Source organism: Mixophyes fleayi, chromosome 1, assembly GCF_038048845.1.
Source record: "Mixophyes fleayi isolate aMixFle1 chromosome 1, aMixFle1.hap1, whole genome shotgun sequence".
In the NCBI taxonomy this organism is placed as follows: Eukaryota; Metazoa; Chordata; class Amphibia; order Anura; family Limnodynastidae; genus Mixophyes; species Mixophyes fleayi.
The window spans coordinates 136,219,794-136,242,508 of record NC_134402.1 but is presented as its reverse complement, the minus strand read 5'-3'; the positions used below and the strand labels follow the sequence as shown (position 1 = coordinate 136,242,508).

The 22,715-nt window shown below is 38.8% G+C and overlaps 1 protein-coding gene across 1 annotated transcript in view; it reads right to left on the bottom strand.

Annotated features, from left to right (window-relative positions):
* The window catches only part of LEF1 (lymphoid enhancer binding factor 1), a 64,639-nt gene extending 42,606 nt beyond the window's left edge, over window positions 1-22,033 (bottom strand). The window contains exons 1-3 of the mRNA XM_075200722.1: window positions 20,900-22,033; window positions 10,946-11,000; window positions 6,365-6,501 (exon numbers count right to left, since the gene is read on the bottom strand). Coding sequence (XP_075056823.1) covers window positions 6,365-6,501; window positions 10,946-11,000; window positions 20,900-21,118 — 411 coding nt within the window. The 5' untranslated portion in view covers window positions 21,119-22,033. The remainder of the gene's footprint in view (window positions 1-6,364; window positions 6,502-10,945; window positions 11,001-20,899) is intronic.
* Window positions 22,034-22,715: the final 682 nt, after the last annotated feature.

Below are 22,715 nucleotides of genomic sequence, written 5' to 3'. Positions count from 1 at the left end.
TGCCACAATGGAATAATATATCTATCGGTATTAAAAAAAGGGTCCATTATTACTATGTGTGCCACATCAAAAGTTTGGGCTATATTTGGGCATGCCAGTAAATCCGATGACCGCTATTATTATTATATTATTTATATTGTGCCAAAATATTACACAGCATTGTACAATCAGACAATTTTTTTCAGGCACATCATCTGACTGTGTATGCGGAAATCTGCCATCGAAACGTTATAGTGTTGTGTTATACCCAGGGGCTGGCTAGGCTGGGGGGCATATGCCCCCTAGGGCCTGGGGCCAGTCCCAGAGTGTGCTGGGTACCTGGGTAACCTGTATTTATTTTCTTTAATAATGTTCATAATAGGCTGCTGAGCTGAACATACCTTAAATTTGCCAGCAAGCCCCTGGTTATACCCACTTGTTGTTGATTAAGAAATCAGATTGGATGAGCACGTAGGAATATGCTGGCCGCCAGATGTGGTGTGTTGCCTTAAAGGAAATAAAGAAGTGTACTGAAACCGTAAGGGTGGCACAATGCAGTCCTGGCTGCACTGCAGGCAGAGGCCAAGGCGAATGCAAAAGTAATCAGATACATTTTGCTGCCATTTGCAAATGACACTACAATATTTTGGGGATTTTGTGTACAGGAGGTATTATTTCCAAAATTTAGGTTTATAATAGTGGTAATTACAGGCAAATAAATGCCTTAATTACACTCCTGACCCTCATGATAAGGTAGATGCTAAGTACATAAAGGTGGTATGGGGTACAATGGCCGTACTATTTATGTCCTATGTGATTTATGAAGCCAGCACATACAAGATGCAGACACAGGAAGACTTGCGGACACTTTGTTGTGAAAGAGAAGATTTAATATGAATTTGGGTAAACGGTCACATTGATTCATGGTGTCAACTCTCAAGAATAAGTCAAGGAAAAAGCAACAATAAAACCCTTTTCCTGCATAGTCTTTTCTACCACATAATAAGAGAGTTGGTGACAGTTGAGACATAGTAACAAACATGTCAAGAAAAGACCTACTGCTTACAACTGAGGCTGTGGTTTAGCAGTCTGTTATTCCACACTAGCACTTAAGTCACCCACAAGGCAAAAATCTCTTGTATATTGCTCCCTATTTAGTTTGGACAATCAAACTAAACTAAAGAGACATAGAAACTCATTCTAAATAAGCTGTGTCTGCTCTACAGTTAGTGATAACACCAAGGGAGACCTACTCCTACTTAATTTTAACCCTAAAATACATTGTAATGAAGTGTCTGCCGGTTTTAAATCACGGCCAAGAGGGCATTTTACAACAGCTGCTAACTGTGGAGGTCCCACAGAGAGTGGCTTTTCAAAGCTACCTATTTCCGCACTGTCAGCCTCATGTAGAGTTGGATGAAATCTCTGTCTAGTACGTAATACGCAGACAGATATTGCATCCACAAAAAAAGGACACATCTTACATAGGTATGCTGAGCTGGATGCATCTAAGCTGATTGTCATCACAATCAGTTCATAACTTACACTATAGATTGAGCTCCAGCAAGTTTCCCATCTCCTAGCAGGTGCATATGAGTCTCAGTATACATAACTTGTATTTAATCCAACCGTTCCCCCCCTCTACAATCGTAAGGGGCCCATGATTGTAAGAGTCGACTCAGATAGCTGCAGTCTTAACTATTGCTTTGTGGGCATAAGCGGCAGTAAAAAAGTGTATTATATAATTAAAAAACTCTATTTGTGTACAACTTTTTTTTGAGTATACAGATGAAATTACCCACTGCAGTTGAAATATAGGATAAAATGATACAGATAATTTATTAAAGTGTGTCAATTAAACAAGGGTAAATACAATGAGTAACTTATAGCTCTGGCCAGAATAATGATTGCAGCAATAAATGTCACATAATGCAATAATGTAATATAATGCACCATGTATAATATTAGATCTTTGGTATGGCGTCAACACAAACAGGCAAGCTATAGTGATGCTCATATATGTCGTGTCATGGAATAAAATCAGAAAATTAATAAAAGCAAGTTTCTGAGCAGTTCATCTCATATGTCAAATGCAAATTTATCCAATGCAGATCAATCCATTCTTTTGCCAGTTGCTTTTAATTTTGGCTGGTGGTGTAACCAAGCAACAGTATCATCTGTACACATAGGCTAAAATACTGCATCTGACTGGCCTGATGTTTCCTTGTTTCTTATGAAAATTACTATGACGGCATAATCCCAAAAAAGTGATTTTTGTAGCAGAATCACCAAGGTGAACAGAAACATATACTTTATAACCTAAGTTTTGTTTACATGAAAGGCCTGTACATACTTATATGTGCCACTAAAGCTACACTAACACCTAGGGCTAGATTTACTAAGCTGCGGGTTTGAAAAAGTGGGGATGTTGCCTATAGCAACCAATCAGATTCTAGCTGTCATTTTGTAGAAGGTACTAATTAAATGAAAGCTAGAATCTGATTGGTTGCTATAGGCAACATCCCCACTTTTTCAAACCCGCAGCTTAGTAAATCTAGCCCTTAGACTGTTTTCCTCCTTAACTCTGTGGATAGTCTCACAGCACTGGCTGAAAGCAGGTGCATGCTGGTGATTTTTTTGGGGGGGAGGGGGTGGGAGAACGGACCAATGAGAAGCCACAATCACGGACAATGTGGCTTCCTATTCGCACTCTCACCCCCATTCTGCAGCAAATTTTTATTAACTCAACTAATTTTTAATGATGGTTCCATATAAAAAGGGATACAGAACAGGAAAAGAGGGAGGGGGAATCAGCTAGGAAAGGAAGATAAGGGGATGGGGTACGTTGGTAAAGCATTAACAGCAATTTCTGCAGCCATTGTGAGGTGGTGAACAAAAGAACACAGTGCTGACATCCAAAAAAGTTAGATTTCCACTGGGGCACACAAGATTGCAGAGCAAGATGGCTCTAAATGCAGGACTGACCTGTTTGCAGAGGAGCAGCAGAGACAGAGAGATGAGTTCCTAGTGAAGTAATAATGACTAAGCACACTGGTGGAACAGGGCTGAAAAGAGATATATTATGTTGTGGAGTGAGATTATTGTAATGAAGTAATGGGGATATTTATGCATAAATGTAACCATGAAGGGGTGGATCCTGCTGTTTGTGTGCATGCCAGACAACAGACCCAATATCCAATTCAGCACCACACATAATGGACAATACCTGGCTTTTTCGGCTCCAAGACAAATTACTTCCAGTATGACCCCATGCACTTCGGATGAAGTCCATTTACACAGTTCAAAAGCAGTAATCTGCAGTCATCTACTAATTGCATTTACCAACGTCTCCCATAACATTGTGATTCCATCAGACTAGTACTATCATTGTCGTTTACAGCCACATATGCGGAAATTGACCGGAAATGCCCTGTGGTATTGCAGCATATGGTCAGTATAACATCTTCCCCAAACTGTTTCAGTGCACAGGGGGTAATCGGCTATTTAAAAGTGTCCAGACCATGGCAAAATTTAACATGTTTTCATTTGTAATGTATTGTATAATCTCTATCGTCTCATGCACACAAGATAAAATTCTTCCCCAACAATCACTTACACCTTTATTTCAAATATCTTCAGTTTAGCTACATTCCTGAAATTATTAGAAATATGCCTGAAAAAGATACAACTAACTCCTTTCCATAAAACTGATGGGATTCTGGGTGTAATTATCCTTCAAGCAAAACTTAAATTACTTCAAATTGTACAATTGAAATACCCAACAGAAAGTACAAATACTAGTAACTCTTCATAATTATTACAGTAACATTCTCTGCAAAAGAAAACAAATATATAATATGCTGTATAATTACCACGTGCATGTTAGCAGGAAACAAACATTTACACCTTAAGGAGCATTACACAAAGTTTTTGGTTCAAAAACACAAAACACATCAGACCATAAATATATGTTATAAAAGAATTTGGTTTGCTCAGTCTGCCAAGCCACAAAGGCTCTTTACTTAATCTGGGGGGAAAATTGTTCTATTAAGTATCTTTCAACATGAGCCAGTCCGTTTTATTCAGGCTCTATGTGGCACAATGTGAGAATGCTTTAAATTAAATCTATGTAGGCCCAAACTTTGCGGGAAAACAAAGAATTCTAACATGATGTCTTCTTATTCAAAACAGATTTCCCTCCTCATATGAAAGCAATGTGTTATACGGAGCTGGTATTCATTTTTTCAAATCAGAATTTAGTTTATTCACAGTGAAACATGATATATACCTAAAAGTCCACAGAGTTGCATCTGTGGAATAAAATATATTTCATTAGCGGAGGCTGCCCATGGAGAAGTCTTCACTTTCACACTGATGCAAGTAGCAGAGAGCCACTTACGCTCTGAATCTGCCAGGAACACGTGGACGGCTCACTTTCAATAAAACAGCTGTAGGAATGAAAGGACTGAAACAACATCTAAGAACAAAGGCTCTGTCTTTGTATGTCTGGAGACCCCGGGAGCTTTTGTATATATGCACACCACCTAGATGATATAACACATTTGTTGTATGACAGACAACTGGTCAAAGTAACAGCATATAGAGGTGTTAAAGCCATCACCTTATGCCATGGCGTTATAAAGCTCACCTCCTTTCACATATTAGCAATTTGATCCAACATTGTTTGTCTTTTTTAACATGGCCTTATATTAATGATAGTCAGCGGACGGCCATAGGACTGCTTATAGCCCTGTGGACCTTCACCTGAGTCCCCCAGCTCTGTTTATACGAATGCTGTCTGCTCATCCAACATTCAGAACAAGAAGAGGCACTGTGTCCCACTGTATGAGCTCGCCACTGCTAGTACTAGTTCCAGCAAAGGGACAAACATACATTGCAAGAATGTATGAATCATTGAATTATTCATTGGCGCCTCTATTTCCACTTTCTGCTGACCAGTAAACGCTAAAGTAGATGTAACGTAGAACATCATTGTATGATAAGAGCAAAGCCAATATACGAAAACATTTCATATTATTACTGTGTCTTTAAAATCTAAAACAGCTATAGCATGTGTTTGTACAAACATATGAACAAGAAGAAAAAGCACCATACCTCGTTAGAAGCACATTTGTTTACTTTATTTTACAGCATTTGCTCCAGTAAGAATTGTTTAAACTCCAGTTAGCATCCTCAGATAGGAGAAGATCAGCTTTTGCACAGAACCAGCAGAGACAGTATATTACAAAATGTGCACTGAGGAACAGTAGGTACATGAAAATGACCACCTTCAATGCACTGATAATTTTAATGCTGACTCATTAAATGCCACAGCCCATTTAGCCTGTATATATAAATACAAGATTCCGTTCCAGTTCCAAATTCAAAGCAGCTGTTATTCTCTTATATTTCCCTTATAAGACCTATTTAGCCTGGCTACTGATGTAGCATTTTAATTCCTGTAACATCAGGACCTGGCTGAAGTGCTGCCTCGTTACTATGTGGGAGCATGTTACTCAAAGGGTTTCTTCAAAGCAAAATTATTGTATTTGACGGCAATCTGACTGTGGGAGATTTGTAAAGGGGAAGAGATGAGAAAGGTGGGATGTGATTGGTTAGTTGTTCCTATAGTAGAGTCATGTGACATCATCTCAAATCTCTTGAGGCCCAGTCACTGTCAAAAATTGGGTACTGGGGCAGGGAGTGAAGTGAAAGGCTTCTTGCAACTATAACCATATTATATATAGATCTGGGCTTTTAGTCACCGCTCTTCCCAACATACCCTAAAAAGTTTCTCAGAATAGCATATAAAAGCTGTTTATTCTCCTCACTTCCTGTGGTTGTATCTTGCACAGAAGAGCACAGTCTTCTGGTTGAGGGACAAACCATCTTTCTCGATATACAAACAACTATTATTTCAACATAAGTTTTACATTTTACTCACCCTCTCCAAGTAAAACTATGTTTTAGTGGTGGTGCAATGTTTCCTTTGAAACTCCAAATATCAAGTCACAATTATAATAAAACCAAAATTATTTTTTTTTTTAAAAAAAACAAACATAAAAACTGTGCCCACTACTTCTTGCCAGGGTAAGAACATAAATCAAGGTCCCAAGTAAACATACTTTTAGTTGTTTTACCTTACATAAAACCACTTAGTGGCACACATTTTGGTAATTGGGAGCTGTATCAACAAACGATGTGAGAGTATACTCCAATTCTTCAGAAACTATTGGAGACAATAACACTACAGTTCATACAGAAAGAACCCATTTTATGCTTTGTGCTGCCAAGTAGAATTTGAAAACTCATAAATGTTAGAGAGAAATGTGACCTGGCCTGAGTTTGAGAAGAAACAAACTAGAGTAACACACAGTGCACTTACTGTTCTTGGAATGGGTGGAGACAGAGATCCATTTGACATGTATGGGTCATTATTCATATTTGGCATCATGATGTAACTTGGGTATCCAGGATACGAAGGGCCTTTGCTATATAAACCACCATCCGGATGTTTTCCAGCTATTCACCCCCCAAAAAAACAGAGAAGAGAAAAAAAAGTCATCTTATGAAAAGACTTTTATTGAAGTCTTGGCGACACTGCATTATAGAACATTCTTTCAAAAGTATTGAAATATTAGTTTACAGTAACAATATTGTGTTAAACAGATGTGGTGTAGTAAACAAAACATGCATAGAAGTGATATCTTAAATGGAGAAATGTCTTTTGTATTACTTTGTTTTGCTTTCTGTCCCTAGATACGTAGGATAGATGGAGTCCAATAACTCTGCCATATAACCAAGTTGGTCATCCTATGCAGCGTCATGTCATCTATCTACAAAATCTCTGTCATCCTCATGGATTGTGAGCCCTGAATTGCAAAGCACAAAAAAATTTGCCTGTCATCATGTGTATGCCCCATTTTTTCCTTTAGCAGCTCCTATTCCACTTCCACAAACTTGCTTACATTAGTATTCCTCCAAGGCTTGACATGTAAGAATCACAATATATGTAGGTTTTACAGACAAATGGTTCCACCTTATGATATATGGTTTTACCACGCCATTTTAACGTATCTACACCCATATTCAAATGGAAAGTATCTTGAGATCTGTTTGTATTTGAATACGGTCTGAATTTTGCTCAAGTTCTGTACTCGTTTTTTAAAAGAGAGTTGCACGTAGGTTATATCCGAAGATAAATCAGACCCGATATATTTACATTTCCATCATACCAAAAGAAATCCAGAAAGAAAACATCATGTTTACAGATCATGCATGATATGCATTCACCACTATGCTTCATCATTTGTTGATGAACTACAACTACCATGATCCTTTGTAGCCAATGGTCACTATCCTGCTGTGATTTACATGGCAGCTGCTGCTTTATTAAAGCCAAATTGTGTGACTGTGATAAAAATGAAAGAGACTTGAATGGAGTTCTACCTCCTGGGCAGAGGGCAGCTGTGGTCTTCCTAGAGCGTGAAGGCAACAGTAATCAGATACAGAACAAAGGGACAAGGTTTATATAAGTGTCTTTATCAGTATGTGTGATATATCAATGTCTGATTGTCACTCCAGTGTAATGAGTTTATGTCTATTTCTTTACCATCAATTTGTTCACTTTAATTAATCACTTGCCCCAACTGTGCAAAGCATATTTATACACATATATTATTAAGTAGACAATTCACTTCTCAAGAGTAATAAGTAAATTATGGTCAATCACATTATAAATATTTTAAACAATGTCCAAAAAGAATTATAATGAAATGAATGTGTTGAAACGGTACAGAATAAAATATATTAAATGGAGACTATAAAATTCCAATACTCTAAAGGAAAAGGAACATTTTATATAGTGTTGTCAAATAATTTTAATAATAATGGTAGTAACCATTATTATGAAATGGAATAATCTTATCTTCAGATGTTGTGGTATGTTGCAGCATGATAACAATCACTAGCACTGGATGTTACACTCTGGGATGTGATGCATATGTTTAAGAGAACCACTAAATGTAATAAAAAGAGTTGAAAAGGAAAGTTTCGTCTTTTGGATATTTAGAGCTGTACTTTCATGGTACAAAGTGTTCCGCTGACTTTTTTAACAGGGAAAACCCTACAGTTTGGTCAGATTAGAGCAACACTTGTACGTTTTGTTCCGAGCAGAAGGAAAACATGTTATTATTCCATTGGAAAACTGATTATTTTATTTATACTATGTAGCATTATGTTATCTATTTATTTTACAGAAAAGACTTTCACATCTTAATGCTGGTAAAGCATGCTGACAGTTGTAGTTCAATAAGAACTGGGGAGCCATAGGGTGCCGATTTAATACATAATAAAGTGACCTGTTCTGTGCAGTACCCCACTGACTCCAACCACTGGTTTTGGCCAAAATACTACTTTAAAGTTTATAGAGTCTGGCCACTTGCCTTAGTATACAAGATTTTACAGACTGTCTGATTAGGAAAAAATGTTGTAAAAAAATATCTAAGTCTGTTCAATCAGAGCGCCCTCTGAAATTACCTAAAATAATGTTTTTATACTGAAAGGTATGTTTTTACTGGAAGAGGTTTTCTAATCCATTCGGCTGATGTTCTATGGCACAGCTGTCTAAGGCCTCATACCCACTGATGTTTTACATGCGTTTTTAATGCTAGTAAAAGCACATATCAAATATTTGTGTTTTACTAGTGTTCTAGAGCTTACTGTAGATTTTGCAATGTGTTTGCATCCAGAAAACGCAAAAGAAGGAAAACAGTCGTGTACCAAATATGCTATTGCAATGCAAGTAAAATCTCCAATGGGTATAGTAGAGATAAAAATAATATTTTCTAGTGTCAGACACATTTAGGAGCATTTTACATGCATTAAAGACATATGTAATATACATTTTAAAAAATGCTAATCTGCATAAGCCCTTACTCATTGCCCTTAGGGTGGATTTGGATCCACCAACGTTTTGTTGTGGACCCTATTCCATATTTGTCTACTTTTTAAACTTCTCCTCCGTGAAATCCTGGAGGAGAAGTCATGTGACAGGGGGTAGGAGGGAGAGTGGTGACACCTTTTCCTCATTGTACCCACGTCCCCTATTAGGAAAAGTTGTAATTCACAGCATTTCATAGAAGGGGCAGGGGTTAGTGACTTAGATGATGACTGATAGTTGTTCCAAAGCGCTGACCATCATTTGCTTTGATTATTCAACAGAGCTATAAATTTTGTTCAGCTATGAAACGATGTCTTTCCAGTTCTGCAGTGTATATGAACTCACGATTAGGATCTCCATAGAGTTTACAGAGTCATGATCTTCTCAGCTGACATTTATGAAGAGCACAGATCTGAAGGTAAATCTAAATCATTTAAAACACGTACAGTGTGTACGCATGAATCGGCATGCTGATCGGGACTTTTTTTCAGCTGTTAGTAAAATTGTTATAGATAACACATTCATCAGAAAATTCTGTATTGTGTACCCAGCCTAAGACATTTGGAGCACACCCATCACCTAGACCAGTGATGGGCAAACTTTTTCAGGCGCGGGCCAAATAAAGAAGAAAAAAAACTTTAGGCGGGCCAATATAATTTATTAAAAATCTCAAATATCGAAATATATAATACAAATTTTTTGAATGGGACGGGAGGGTGTTATATAGCAGTGTTACCTCTATAAGTGCAGCGATCATACAGACACAGCACTTATTTCAGCAGGTTGTTCTAGATCCGTCTTTCTGGTGAGCCACTAACTGACAACACAGCAGCCAATCGAAATCCGCCTTAGTATATGGCCCAGCCCATCTCTTCTCACATGACTTTCAGCCATTAGGGGGCGGGCAGGTGTTTGAGTGTTGACATACAAAGTGTCCTTTTAGGAAGTAGGATGAAGTGTAATGGAGGAAATAGCTGGGAAGGCATAAAAATTAAGGTTCTGACACACAGGGTCGGCCCTAATAATTTTATGCATATTTTATTGAAATTTTTTAAAATATTGGCGGGCTGGATAGAACCTCTAAGTGGGCCGGATCTGGCCCGCGGGCCGTAGTTTGCCCATCACTGACCTAGACAGTCATTCTTTTGTGGATTGAACCAATATCAATGTGCAGCCAGATGACAGGTGAGGTGTTGACACAATGTACCTGGTGAACAGATAACTGGATATTTGTTTAGCCCATAAAATATCTGCCTCCGCTGTTTGTTTGTGACAGATCCAATTTAAGAGCTTAAGAAATTGCATGGCCTTGCTTGCCAACCAATGTTAGATTTATTTGAAGTGTGTCTTTCCTGGATTCTGCATGTTGAACAAATGAAACTTCCTGAGACAGACTGAGACAATATCATGCTATAGAATATATCCCTAAATGGGACAGGCTGGTACATGAGCAGTCTAGTTTCAGTCTGTCTTCAAATTCTATATTCTAATAAGGGTTTTTCCAGACATGCATCATTTTGTCATGGTCACCTGCATGCACAGCGTGACATAGAGATCAGCTGATCAGCTGATCTTTATCATACTTCCTATTGGAAGATGGCTTGCTAAGGTGAGTTGTAGGGATTGTACTTGTAGTGCCTTGTGCTGCCCTGGGTTTGTATTAATTATTTCACAACATCTAGCCATTAAGCTGTTTGTTCAGTAAATGATGACCTTGTAATAAGGATATTGTTGAACGTTGCGGTCCCGGTGGTATAATATGCATCTAAGTCAGACATTTTAACAAATGATCCTGCTATTCCAACCACAAATAATGTCAACTAGTTTCTTACCTGCATTTATTTGTTTATTACTATTAGTAAATATACATTTTGTGAACTATTCATAAAAATGAGGGTTACAAATAATTAACATTTGAGATGCTACATAAATACTATAATTTAATTAAAACAATATTGCTAGTTCCTTCTATTGTAAGCTATGTTAACACAAAAGCAAAAATGAAAGAGAATTTATTTGACTCACCATCATCTGGGTGCCCTCTGGACTTTTCATGGTAGGAGTCAAGTCTTCTTGATAGCTAATAAATACATAAAACCAGGTGTTATTTTCATACCATTCTTATAGGTATTCACTGGAAACATATATTTAGCACAGTAATAATGCACCCCCTCTAAAGTTCAACCCTCGAAAGCAATGTAATCTTTAAACTAATTTCTCACATTAAATTAGACATAGAAAAACAGTTTTGTCAAATGTGTCACATTTTTTTCACCTGGTTGCTGACAATGGAACTTTTAGGATCAGTACATAGAATCAAAAGAATAAAAATAGTCATGATAGAAAGTGATGGTGTTCAAAGTAAATGATCATATATTGGAGTGGGTCTACCATGCTTAATAACTGCTATCTAGCCGATAATTGCCAACTTTATTAAGTTGGGTTCCGGGAGCCTGCCGGGGGAGGTGGGCGTGATGGGGGCGGGGCTACAAAAATTGTGTCATTTTGGCCCCGACCCGTGACGTGATGACGCAAACGCGTCATTTGACAGTAGGGGGCGGGGCCAAACGCTGTAATTCCCGGTGAATCGCGGCGTTTTGGACCTAATTCTGCCCACTTGAATTCTGCCACATGCAGGAGATAGCCACACTCTCCCGGGAGTTCGTGAGACTCTCGCAAAATATGGCAAGTATGATCTAGCCTTTATATGGTTATTTGGGTGTGGTACAAGAAATTAATTTTTGCCACATTTCAGTATCCGTAAAAGCACAAGGTGACAGTAAATATGTTTGCATTTAAGTGCTATTTAGAGTACAGAGAAAGTGGGACTTGCAAAAAGTATAAAGCTGGGTACACACCTATGTATTATTATACCGATCACATGACTCACGACCGTTCGGTCTGATATTGCAAGAGTATGTGCGCTCCCACGATCATGTTTTATCGTACCAAAACACATAACCTCTGTTCATTTGGTTTTATAAATTTCCTAAAAAATCACGATCAACGATGGAGCAAAGCAGGAGCGGGCTGGCAAGATGCAGCCGGGGGGGCGCACAGGCGGCCGCGTCACATGACACGTGATGCGGCCGCGTCATCAATGATGCGGCCGCATCGCAGTCAGGTAACGCGCCAGCCTGTGCGCTGAGGCGGCCGCGTCACATGACATTATTACCGGTGGCCGTCATGTGATGTGGCAGCCGGTAATAATTAGGTTATAGTGCAGCCGGGGGTGAGGAGGGGGAGCTGGGCGGCCGGCCCTAACAATGGATAAACTGAGCGGCCCGGGGGACCAATGCCCCCCTGCCCCCCGAGCCAGCCCACCCCTGGAGCAAAGTCTTTTCAGCAGATGGCTATGAGGGATGAAGATCTGAAAGTAAATTGTATAGATGTGTACGCATGAATTGGCATGCTTATCGGGACTTTCAATCATTGGTGAAATTGTTAGAGACACTGCATCTGAAGTATGATTGCATAGGTGTGCATCCAGCTTAATTTAGCCATTGCCCACAATTTCTATGAGCAAAATTATCCAAAGCACGGATTACAAAGTTGAGCATATCGTAATTGCATTTTCACAAGCAAACGTTGCCTATCTGTAACCTAAATCTTACACAACCAGATTTGACAGTGCCAAGAACAATGAATGCCTGTAAGACATTAGCAATCTAAGCTGACTAGTCTTGTGTGCATTGTGTGTGGTTGTATTTGCATGTCTGCTGGTGTTAAGTGGGTCGTGTACAATCTGCACTAGTGCTTCAATGTGTACTAGATCTTCGGATCTTTAGATCATAGTTGGACTCCCAGGAGAGCAGAGCAACCTTCTGCATTCTGCCCACCTCGTTAGTGAAGCGAGTGGGTGTGGGGCATAGTAACACGATTCACAGTGAATCGAATCATCGTGGCTCCACCCACTGCTGTAATAGGCCGAAAATAATGGTGGTTGGCTGAGGGGCCTTAGATGAGGTCTGATGCCAATTTACTAAACTGTTTCAAAAAGTGCATCAGAAATCTGTGAAAGTCATTCACGAAGTTCACTAGATGCGACACTGCAAAATGCCTTGGTATTACTCCAGCACACATCAAGGTGTATACCTACTAAATATTCTTGCAAGACACCTCCGCAAACTAGAAGTGCACCTATATTTCCATTTTAACCACTGGCTGTAATGTTGTCACATGTTTCTATTGCTATAAAGCTACACCCCCAAACTATTGTGCTGTGAGAGGATTATTACATCTCAATTAGATTATGATGATGATGATGATGATTATCAGCATTGCTATTACATTACATAATATAAAGATCTATTAATCAGTCATTGTGGCACATCTAACAATTTGCCTATTTGTCATACTGTAGCTTGGAATGACATTGTGTCTACATAAAGCATAAAAACTACATCAAATTGCAATTTGCAATTTATATAAGTAGCATGAACAATGACACAGGCATAACACTATCAATGAAAATGGCCTAATAACAATGTATTTCCTTCCTGTGCTGAAGGCAGGTATCAGATATATTTAGTTTACTATACTAAGGGTACTACCATCTGACAGCAATTACAGAGTTTGTATCTGTTCATTAATTCACTTCCTGGCTGTTGGAAGTCCCAGATGTGTTCAAATAAATATTGTCCATTCAGTCGTGTTTTTGTTTTTTAACTGTGGCATTTGGCTAAATATTTATTACAGGATATACTTTTGTAGCCTACAATAAAGTGAAATGAAGTGGTATTGAGCAAGGTACAGATAGCAGGATATGGGTCATGACTATGCAAGTCTCACAATCGGACATTTCCGGATGACCTTTCAGTCGATATTTTAAATGGTTTATGAGAAGAATTTGCAACATTTTATGGATTTGGTAAGTAATGTGAGAAAACCTAGCAATTGCCTTTTGAAATTTCAATTGATACCAGATAAAAAAGGTTAACTTAATATACATGGTGCAAATCTGCGTACATGTGGTGACATGCATAGACACTAATGACTTGCTAGTTTTGCTCTGTCTAGTAGTAGTTAGATTGATGCTATGGGTTACAATATATTGGTACTATACAAACCACGGTTAAATATAGGACATGAAAGGTACCGATTTCTTTCTTAAATAATTGTCTATAAAACCTGACTTGAAATGGTGTTTTGGGCAAGTCAGCCACCATTCCTCTCATCTAGGAAACCTATTAATTTATTTACTGAAAAGAAAAATTTGCAGACCTTGTCTAACAAATAAAGTTTGGAAAAGGTTGCCTCATGTCTATTTGTGAATTGATCAATGTCTATAGATATCATCCCATGTAGACTAATACTGAACAGGTGCTGTGCAAAGCAAAGGAGATAATAAGAATGATAATGACGAAAATCATCCAATATGAGTTTTAATACATTTATTTTTGTTAGTACACCAGTAGAGATGGTGGTGGGACCACACGGTAATCAGGTAGTGATTGTTTGGCAGGATTGAATATTAATGAGGTTAGAGATAAGACCACAAAACATGTGATTAATTATTTCAATGATTTAAAGCATTCATGGCAGGTGACAACTGTAGGCCTGTGTGCAGGGCCGGATTAAGGGAAGGGAGACCCCCCGGCTAAGGGTACTGGAAGGCCCCCCCTGTGAACTTACCTCCTTCAGTTGTTCCACTCCCTGTAGCACTTACGTGGCAGGCAGTAATCTCCTTACTGGGGAGATCTCGTGAGAGTGAAACTATGACTCTCACGAGATCTCCCCAGTAAGGAGATTACTATGCACCACGTAAGTCCTACAGTGACAGCAGGCAGCTAACAGCATAACATTTGCTGTTAGCTGCCTGCCATTCTCCTTGAACAGGTGACAGTCGGAGCCGGGGGCGGGGACACCCCCGACCCGACGAATGCCGGCGGGACCCCCAGCTGCCCAAGGCCCCTGGGCTGTAGCCCGTTTAGCCCTACTGATAATCCAGCTCTGTCTGTGTGTGTGACGACTGCAGTAACAGGTTCCCAGGTAATACAGCTGAATGTCCCAGACATAAGTGTGTGATCCAGCCATTTGTACCATGGAACTGTCCAAATTGGTTACCCATGTGTGTGGTCACACAGAAAATTGATCCTGAAGTTTGGCCCCTGGGCCATGCAACAGATTTAGAGGAAAATAAAACACATTTTAATAACTAATTCAAATCATGTCACTACAACTGAAAAAAATGTAATAAGAGTGCAAGCAGACCAATATGCACCAGGTGAACTGGGTTATATCATATTGCATAAATATATGTGAAAGCTATTGTTGTGTTTGAGCTCACCCACAATATATCCACGAAATGAAATACACCCAATCAACAATCAAAGTGTCTTGTGACTTACAAGACACTAGAGAAATGATAAGGTTTAATACAGTCCAGTACCCATTTCCTAATTTAATTATTAGTCTACATTTTAATACCGTGTTAGACAATAATTATTTTTCCTATCTCAGATCTGTAGAAATCCACCAGGAAATAGTATCAGACTATCATGAACCCAACTGCATCATAATATATTTTTGCATTAAAACTGACAATAACTAAGTGTTAAACTGTAAGAGTTATAGCTGATTCTGAGGGACAGAAATTAGGAGTTTCAGGGCCGCACAAAGCCCACCAGTAGCTTGTCTGCACTGGAGTATGGATGTTATACCTAATCCCCCAGAATCCCTAAGTACCCTCTACTGGGATTATATTGTTAGCTTGCATTGGACATGAAGGTCTTTATTTAGGTTTGTATCATGTTCATAGAAAAATCATGCAAGCATTATATGTAAAGACGATATAATACAGTTCTAATGTTTTGGCCCAACTAACAAAGACTATAGAATCCTTACTGCAATACTGTTAGATATTTTGGCCAGTACCCACGTCATATTTATTCTGGCTGCCACAAAAATTATATTAACCCAATATCATATTCCAAGTTACACATATAAAATAATATTATACTTGATTCAACAGCCACATCTTACTGTACTTACTTTTATATAATCAGACATTTGCAAGCTAGGCCATCAAATCGACTGTCATTGACTTGACTCTACTGTGAAAGACTCTAAGAACCGTTGTTAATTCTTATTAGAAATCCAGGTGACTTATACAAACACATTAGCATTTAACTTCTAGGTTTTATTCGAGGTCTATAATATAGTAGATAATATCATCATCATCATCAGATATTTATATAGCGCAGCTAATTCTGCAGCGCTGTACTGAAATAATACTTCACTACCAACATTCTAAGCCAAATACACACTCATTTCTTAGTGCTAGTTTGTAAAATATGCCAGAATGGTCATCACTAGGTGTAGTCCACCCCAGTAGCCTCCCTAATTTGTGTTTGACACAGTTGGCTATGGGGAAACATCTATGATAGCCCAATTGTGAAAATAACAATTGTCTTTCAAGAAAATGTGACTCAACCAGAAGTCTGGCATCATATGGGAGCTCTGCCTAGCACAGAAATGGTTAATAATGGCTATCAAAAGAAATATAGCCAATGTGAAAATATCAATGGCCAATAATAAAGGCCTTGAATGAATAAAAACTATAAAATCTAAGTACACTATAAACATTAAATTAGGGTTTTACCAATGTATCTACATGATCTAAACAGAGCAATGAAAATGATACTAAATTATTTTATTTATCTTTGAATGTATGCATAACCATTACAAGTACACATTTACCAGGTCCTACAGGAAGACTTTATTTACAACAAAATGATCATGCCATGTATCATCAGGACATTATATTTTTATGCAGGGCTTTAAATATATTGACACTATTTATAACTACTCCCTCACACTGACCGTTGTAATTTGTAAACAAAAGTAAATTAAGAGTTATCAGACATTGTCCTTGTGTAAACACCAGTTAATATCCACTTTTGAAGCTAAATGGATATAGAGAGCTCTTACTAAACTGCTATTAAACAGTGAATAACATATGCACCAATATAAAAATATAATGTTTATGTATTCTGCACCTGGGTTGATTGCTATCTAATGAGAGAGAATAGAAAAGATGGTAAGTCACTTGCATGTGACCATATTGGACCTCTTTTAGAGTCGGACGCAAAGTCCGTTTAAGAAGTGTAGGAGTGGAAGTGTGCCGGATCTTGGTAGGGTGTTACGAGTGGCAAGCAACCCCAATTGTGTCCCACTCTTAATACCCTATGGAGCTGCGAGCAGTTCCTGCAGCTAGCTAACGCTTGCGCCACCTAATTCCTGCCACACAGCTTTAGCCCTGTTTTGACGTGTGTTGCGTCTGCGCCTCACTGCGCCTAGGATGTATTTACAGGGTCACGCCTTCACAGTTCTGCGATCCTCCCATTCTCTCGTAGTGAGTCGCAAGCTGTCGCAAGTGTAAATTGCGTCCAAGATGCAGGTGGATTTGGTGCTTGCTGCACATGCGTGGTAGTGTTTTTTGTTGGATGCGCCTGAAACTGACTTTGCGTCCGACTCTAAATGAGGTCCATTATGTATACATTTAATTATTTTCTTAGCTTGTAGTTAATTATTGGATTAAAGTTTTTTTGTATTTAGAAACTTAGCTTTAAATATGTAGTTTTTTTATTTGCACAGAAACTGTTTATAAATTAACCTAAAATATATATGTATATAGGAAAATGAAAACATTTCCTGTAAGTGTTTAATTTAGTCACCCTAGGTCAATTTCTTTCATTTTTTGAAGAGATATATTGTGAGAAGTATAATTAAGGCCTAATTAAAAATCCAGTTCACAAGATATGTATGGCTCGTTTAAACTTCACAGGAGGTCAGGAGAGTTCTGTGAACTTTTTCTCTCTGTCTGGACATAGCCCTGTGATGTCTGACTGTTGTTGTTTTCTGCTATCAAGGTTCCACACACAGAGGGAGGGGTTACAATGTTGCCCATAAAAAGTGGAAGCTGTTTATTCAATTACCACTTGGCTAATTAGGCTTTCATATATATATGTATATATACAGACACAGCTTGATCTTCTGCTGGAGTTCTAAGGGTTTTGCTCTTTCCTTGAATTGGTCAAGTTAAACAAAATTCAAAGAACTGAGGCATGACTATATCATTACAGGGGTTAATCTTAGATTAGATAGGCTATGAAAAGTTTACATACAGGCAAAAGAAAGCAGACACACTGGTTCAAAAGATAACGGAGACTCCAGTCATTAAAATTGGCTCTATGCTGCCATTACAATTCCTGGGAATCAATTGCACTTTTTTTATTTAAAGGGTTTTGAAAACACATTGCAGCAATTAACAAGTTATATTACATAAACTTATATTGCTATGTCCATAAACTCCTGCTCTCTTCATGATGTTACATAGTAACCTGGACCCAAAATACCGTTGCAGGGAAGACTGATTCTGAATATATCGATTGTTCAGTCTGTGTAAGTGGTGATGTCACATTTTGGTTCAGAGATTTAGAACTGTATAGACAAGATACTTTTGTGAAGTATGACAGCTATTTCTGATCCTATTGTATACACATAAAAGGACCAGCTTTTAGTATCCTGTTCCCTAAGGATGTGGAAAACTTGTAGCACCAAAATTACCATAAAAGTTCATGGTGGGACTGTTTACTGTTATCTACTGTTTAACTTTCTGACAGTAAATATTATTCTTGACAAGTGTTTTTAATTCCTTTAATAAAATGTACATAGAAAACTGGAAGGCTTGCTGTTTGTTACAACCTGTGGTATGGATGACCAAGCTTGTCATGGGGTTGACTATCTGGGAGAATTATATAATGATGTCCTGCAATACAGGCTTTGTGATTCTTCAAGAAAAACATAAAATAGACTAAACTGGTTATGCCAGTTGCAGGTCTGGGGCCTGATGCTGAGTTAGGAGCAAAGCAAAGAAAAGGAGCAAATTTGCACCTTGGCAAAACCATGTTAAATTGGATGGGAAGGTAAAATTAAAATGCAGGGACAGATTTATAGTTGGGATGCAGCTTGTCATAGATCAACTTTAATTTCAGTGTAAAAATAAAGCTATCAAATATGTGTGTGTTACATGAATAAACAGCCAGTATTTTCCCTGTGTGCAAAAAATAAATAAATCAATTTGTACCCCTTGCATTGTAACATGGTTTGTCCATGTGCAAATTTGCTCCTTTTTTTTTGCTTTGCTCCTATCTCGGCATCAGGCCCCTAGTCAGTAAGAAGGGATGAGCTAAAGAATATAAACCCTGTATGTGATTGTAGAAATGAATAAATAATACTTTAAAAAGAAATGATATCTGCACTTGTAGCATCCCATATTACTCTGTATCACTCACCTTCCCCCTAGCCTCTTCACAACTGTAAGTAAAAGTGCTGTCTGCCCATCATGTTAGACTGCTTACTACCTGCCATCAGCTACAGCGCATTTACACAGCTGTGTCCAACTGTAGCATCCTGCACTCATTTCCCTTGTTGAACCCAAATTCGTGGCCACGTATTATTTACTGTATTAGTGAAACATAGGTATAGCTGGGCTAAAGCAGTAATTGTACAGGAATAAACAAACAAAGCAAATAATCCATTTGTATTCTATATTTCAAAGACTAGTATTAGCTCTTTGTTGCCAATCCTTTAAAGTATTATTTCACTGACATGTCAAAACTAATTTTACTGATATGTTTATAGGTAACATTACAGTGTCTAAACGTAGTAGGAGCTTTCAAAAGCACAGCAAGGGGTTAACAGACCTGTTCAAGCCCAACTAGTTCTGTGGTACATGAGGTGTGTAATTTAGTAGTGTCCATCAAATGTCATATTCTTAAGGATCGCTATTTTGTTTTTCTACTGAGAGACAAAAATTTGACTTATTTTGACCTGTCAGCGAATTTACTGAGTGTTAATAACCATCCTTTGTCTCAACTGTTTAAATCAAGTCAAACATTAGGTATGTTGGTAAAAGTGATACAACTTCTACTAAAGGATATATTTTAATCATTTGTATAAACCCTAGTTTTTATTAAGTTAGGGGGAAGTCAGTTGTAAATATCAAGAGGCCACCCAGTGATTGCTGTAGATATTAATACAAAATGGTATTATTAATGTCTTTGGGCGCATTGCTAAGAAGAGTGTAGGATAACAATGTAAGAAATCATGTAACAACACTTATATTGGCAGCGTGCCATGGTGTGTTAGGGAAAGCCTTATGCTACATACAGCGTACACACAGTTCTGGTATAGTGCAACGACACATTATCAATATAATGGTTGTTTATGGACTATATAGAACATAGATAACGAGATTTTAGCACACAATGTGTCTGGTGGGTTTGTATAATAGTGCATATCATACTCGCACCCCCTGCATCACTCACATCATGGGAAGCAGTTGTGACACTGGTTAAGGCTGCAGAGCCACCTAGTTCAGAGAAGGTCAAAGAAAACACTTTGTTGTAGAGCTTGAAAATACTCATGTTCCTATGGATGTTTATCCAGTGGATTGGGGAATATCAAATGAACCACTACTAAAGATTTATTGTGACATAATAGGAATTGTAGTTCTCTAAATCTTTGGTAGTGGGAGAATGTTTTTGACTGGTGAATGCTCTACTCCTGGTTATAGCATGGCTTTAATGCCAACATGACCAGTTGCCCAACTCTTGCACGGTTACAATAGTTTTCTGATCATTAAAAGCACTAAAGTGACTATGTATTACAAGCAGACAGACCTGCAAATGTATGGTGCACAGCATACTAACCATACATTACCATACACAAACTGGCATTAACAATATAAAGCAAATACATACAATGGAGATCTAATATTCTAAACTGCAGTTCAATGGACCTATCTATTAATATTACTACCTGTCTTGCTGCTGCTGTTTGGTTCACTTGTGAACTTTAAATGTTCTAGGAAAATGCATATACCACACAACCTACACTTTGTACACATGAGTTCATACCACAATGACCACACTAATGCAACCAGTCACTCCTGTGACTAGAACGTGTAAATACCTCATGGCTGTTGCTGATAGGGGTGATCTCAGTCTCATTCACCAGAGAAGACTTGATGTCTGCCAGGTCTCCCTCCTCCTCCGGGTGGCTGATCTCAGCATAAATCTTCTCCTTCTGGGGATCCCCTTCATCTTTGAATGGTATCATCTCATCAGTTGCACACAGCTCAGGGTCTCCACCACCTCCATTGCCTCCCCCTGCTCCAGAGAGCTGAGGCATGGCTCAGTGACAGAGTACAACCACTACTGTGCACAGAGGATTAGGAAACAAACACGAAAATGCCAAATCTCCCCCAAACCTATTCACCAAGCAGCCCTGGCAGGGAAATCCTAGTTATGGAAAGGCTGATCCCTGTACCACTCGTATCCCAGCTGCAGAGGGTGAGCTGCAATATCTTCTACTCAGATAAAAAATCTCGTTCCCAATAAGTTTCTTCTTCCTCTCTGGTTATCCAGGGTTCAAGCTTCACGTGTGTGGCAGACGATGTGTGTGCAGCATAGGGTCACACAGCAAAACCTGTACACTCAGATCCTGGGGAGAACTCACTCTTCAAAAGACGTTTTGTGTTAACATCGAAACTTTCTTTTTTTCCCCTACTTTCTGAGCGTCACATGGAATGTGACATAGAAAATAAAAAGTTTGTTGTGACTGTGACTAAGATCGGAGGAGATTTTGTCCCAGCCTGTGACTCAGGAGTGAGTAAGCCAAAAGGATGTCTGAGCAGAAAAGAGTGAGGGAACAAACTGACTATGGTGCAACGGCAAAAAAAAAAGCAAATAAATGGTCCTTCTTTGTTCTCGTAAAAGATTATTGTAGTTTCCTCTGACCTTTCTCGGAGTAAAACAGCTAGGAGAGCAACTAGCAGCGCAGCTTGAGTGAGAAGTGTGAGTGGGAGGCTGGACTCCTCCTTTGGACCCTCAGGTAAAACTCCAGTCTCCTCTTACCCGCAAAATCCCAAGGTTATTCCATGATGTTGCCTGGCACTCTCCTGCGATCCTCTGCTGGTGTCTGTGGCAGGATCTTGGCACACTAGAACTCGGTACAACTCGTGCACTACCTCTAGGATGGGATTGGGAGAAGGCAGCCTGTTATCCCTATGAAATGTGAAGGGGCAAGCAGTGTCTGTTTGTGTAATGTAAGTTTAACATCCCCCTCCTCCTGTGCCCCCCTCCCATTCCCCTTCCTCCCCCTCTCTCTCTCTCTCTTTCTGTCTGCTGTAGGGGAGGAGGCGGTGGAAAGAGATGAAAGAGAAGCCGCCGCAGTGATTGACAGCTTGCTGATAGAGGAGGGAAACAGACACACACACCAGCTCAGCAAATGAAGGGGCAGGAGGGGACACGATGAGAGGGGAAGGGAGGGAGAGAGAGAAACTAAAACTCTGCTAGGGGGAGGCAAACAGCCCAAAATGAAATACTCCTAATAGCAACAATTAAGGAAAACAGAGGAGAAAGATCTAATCAGTAGGGCAGGTGTACACGTCTTGCACAGAATAAGCCTTCTGCGCTACAGAGAGGGGGGTAGTCCATTGAAGACATGTAAACATAAACTTAAAGCAAGCGGGCGCACGATGTCATCTAAGCGCCCCCTCATCTTACAAGTATTATATTTTACAGTAACTATAGTATGCATAAAAAGTTGTATCATTATCTGGACGTAAGTATGTAAAACTTTATATAATGCAAATATTTGTATGTGTAGTTGCATCGTTATTCAAAATGTATTACGGCAGAAAGATCTGTATATAGATGCATTCAGAAGGAAAAAAAATTGGAGTGCAATAGAGATTTGTATGTAGTTACAAATCTCTATTGCACCC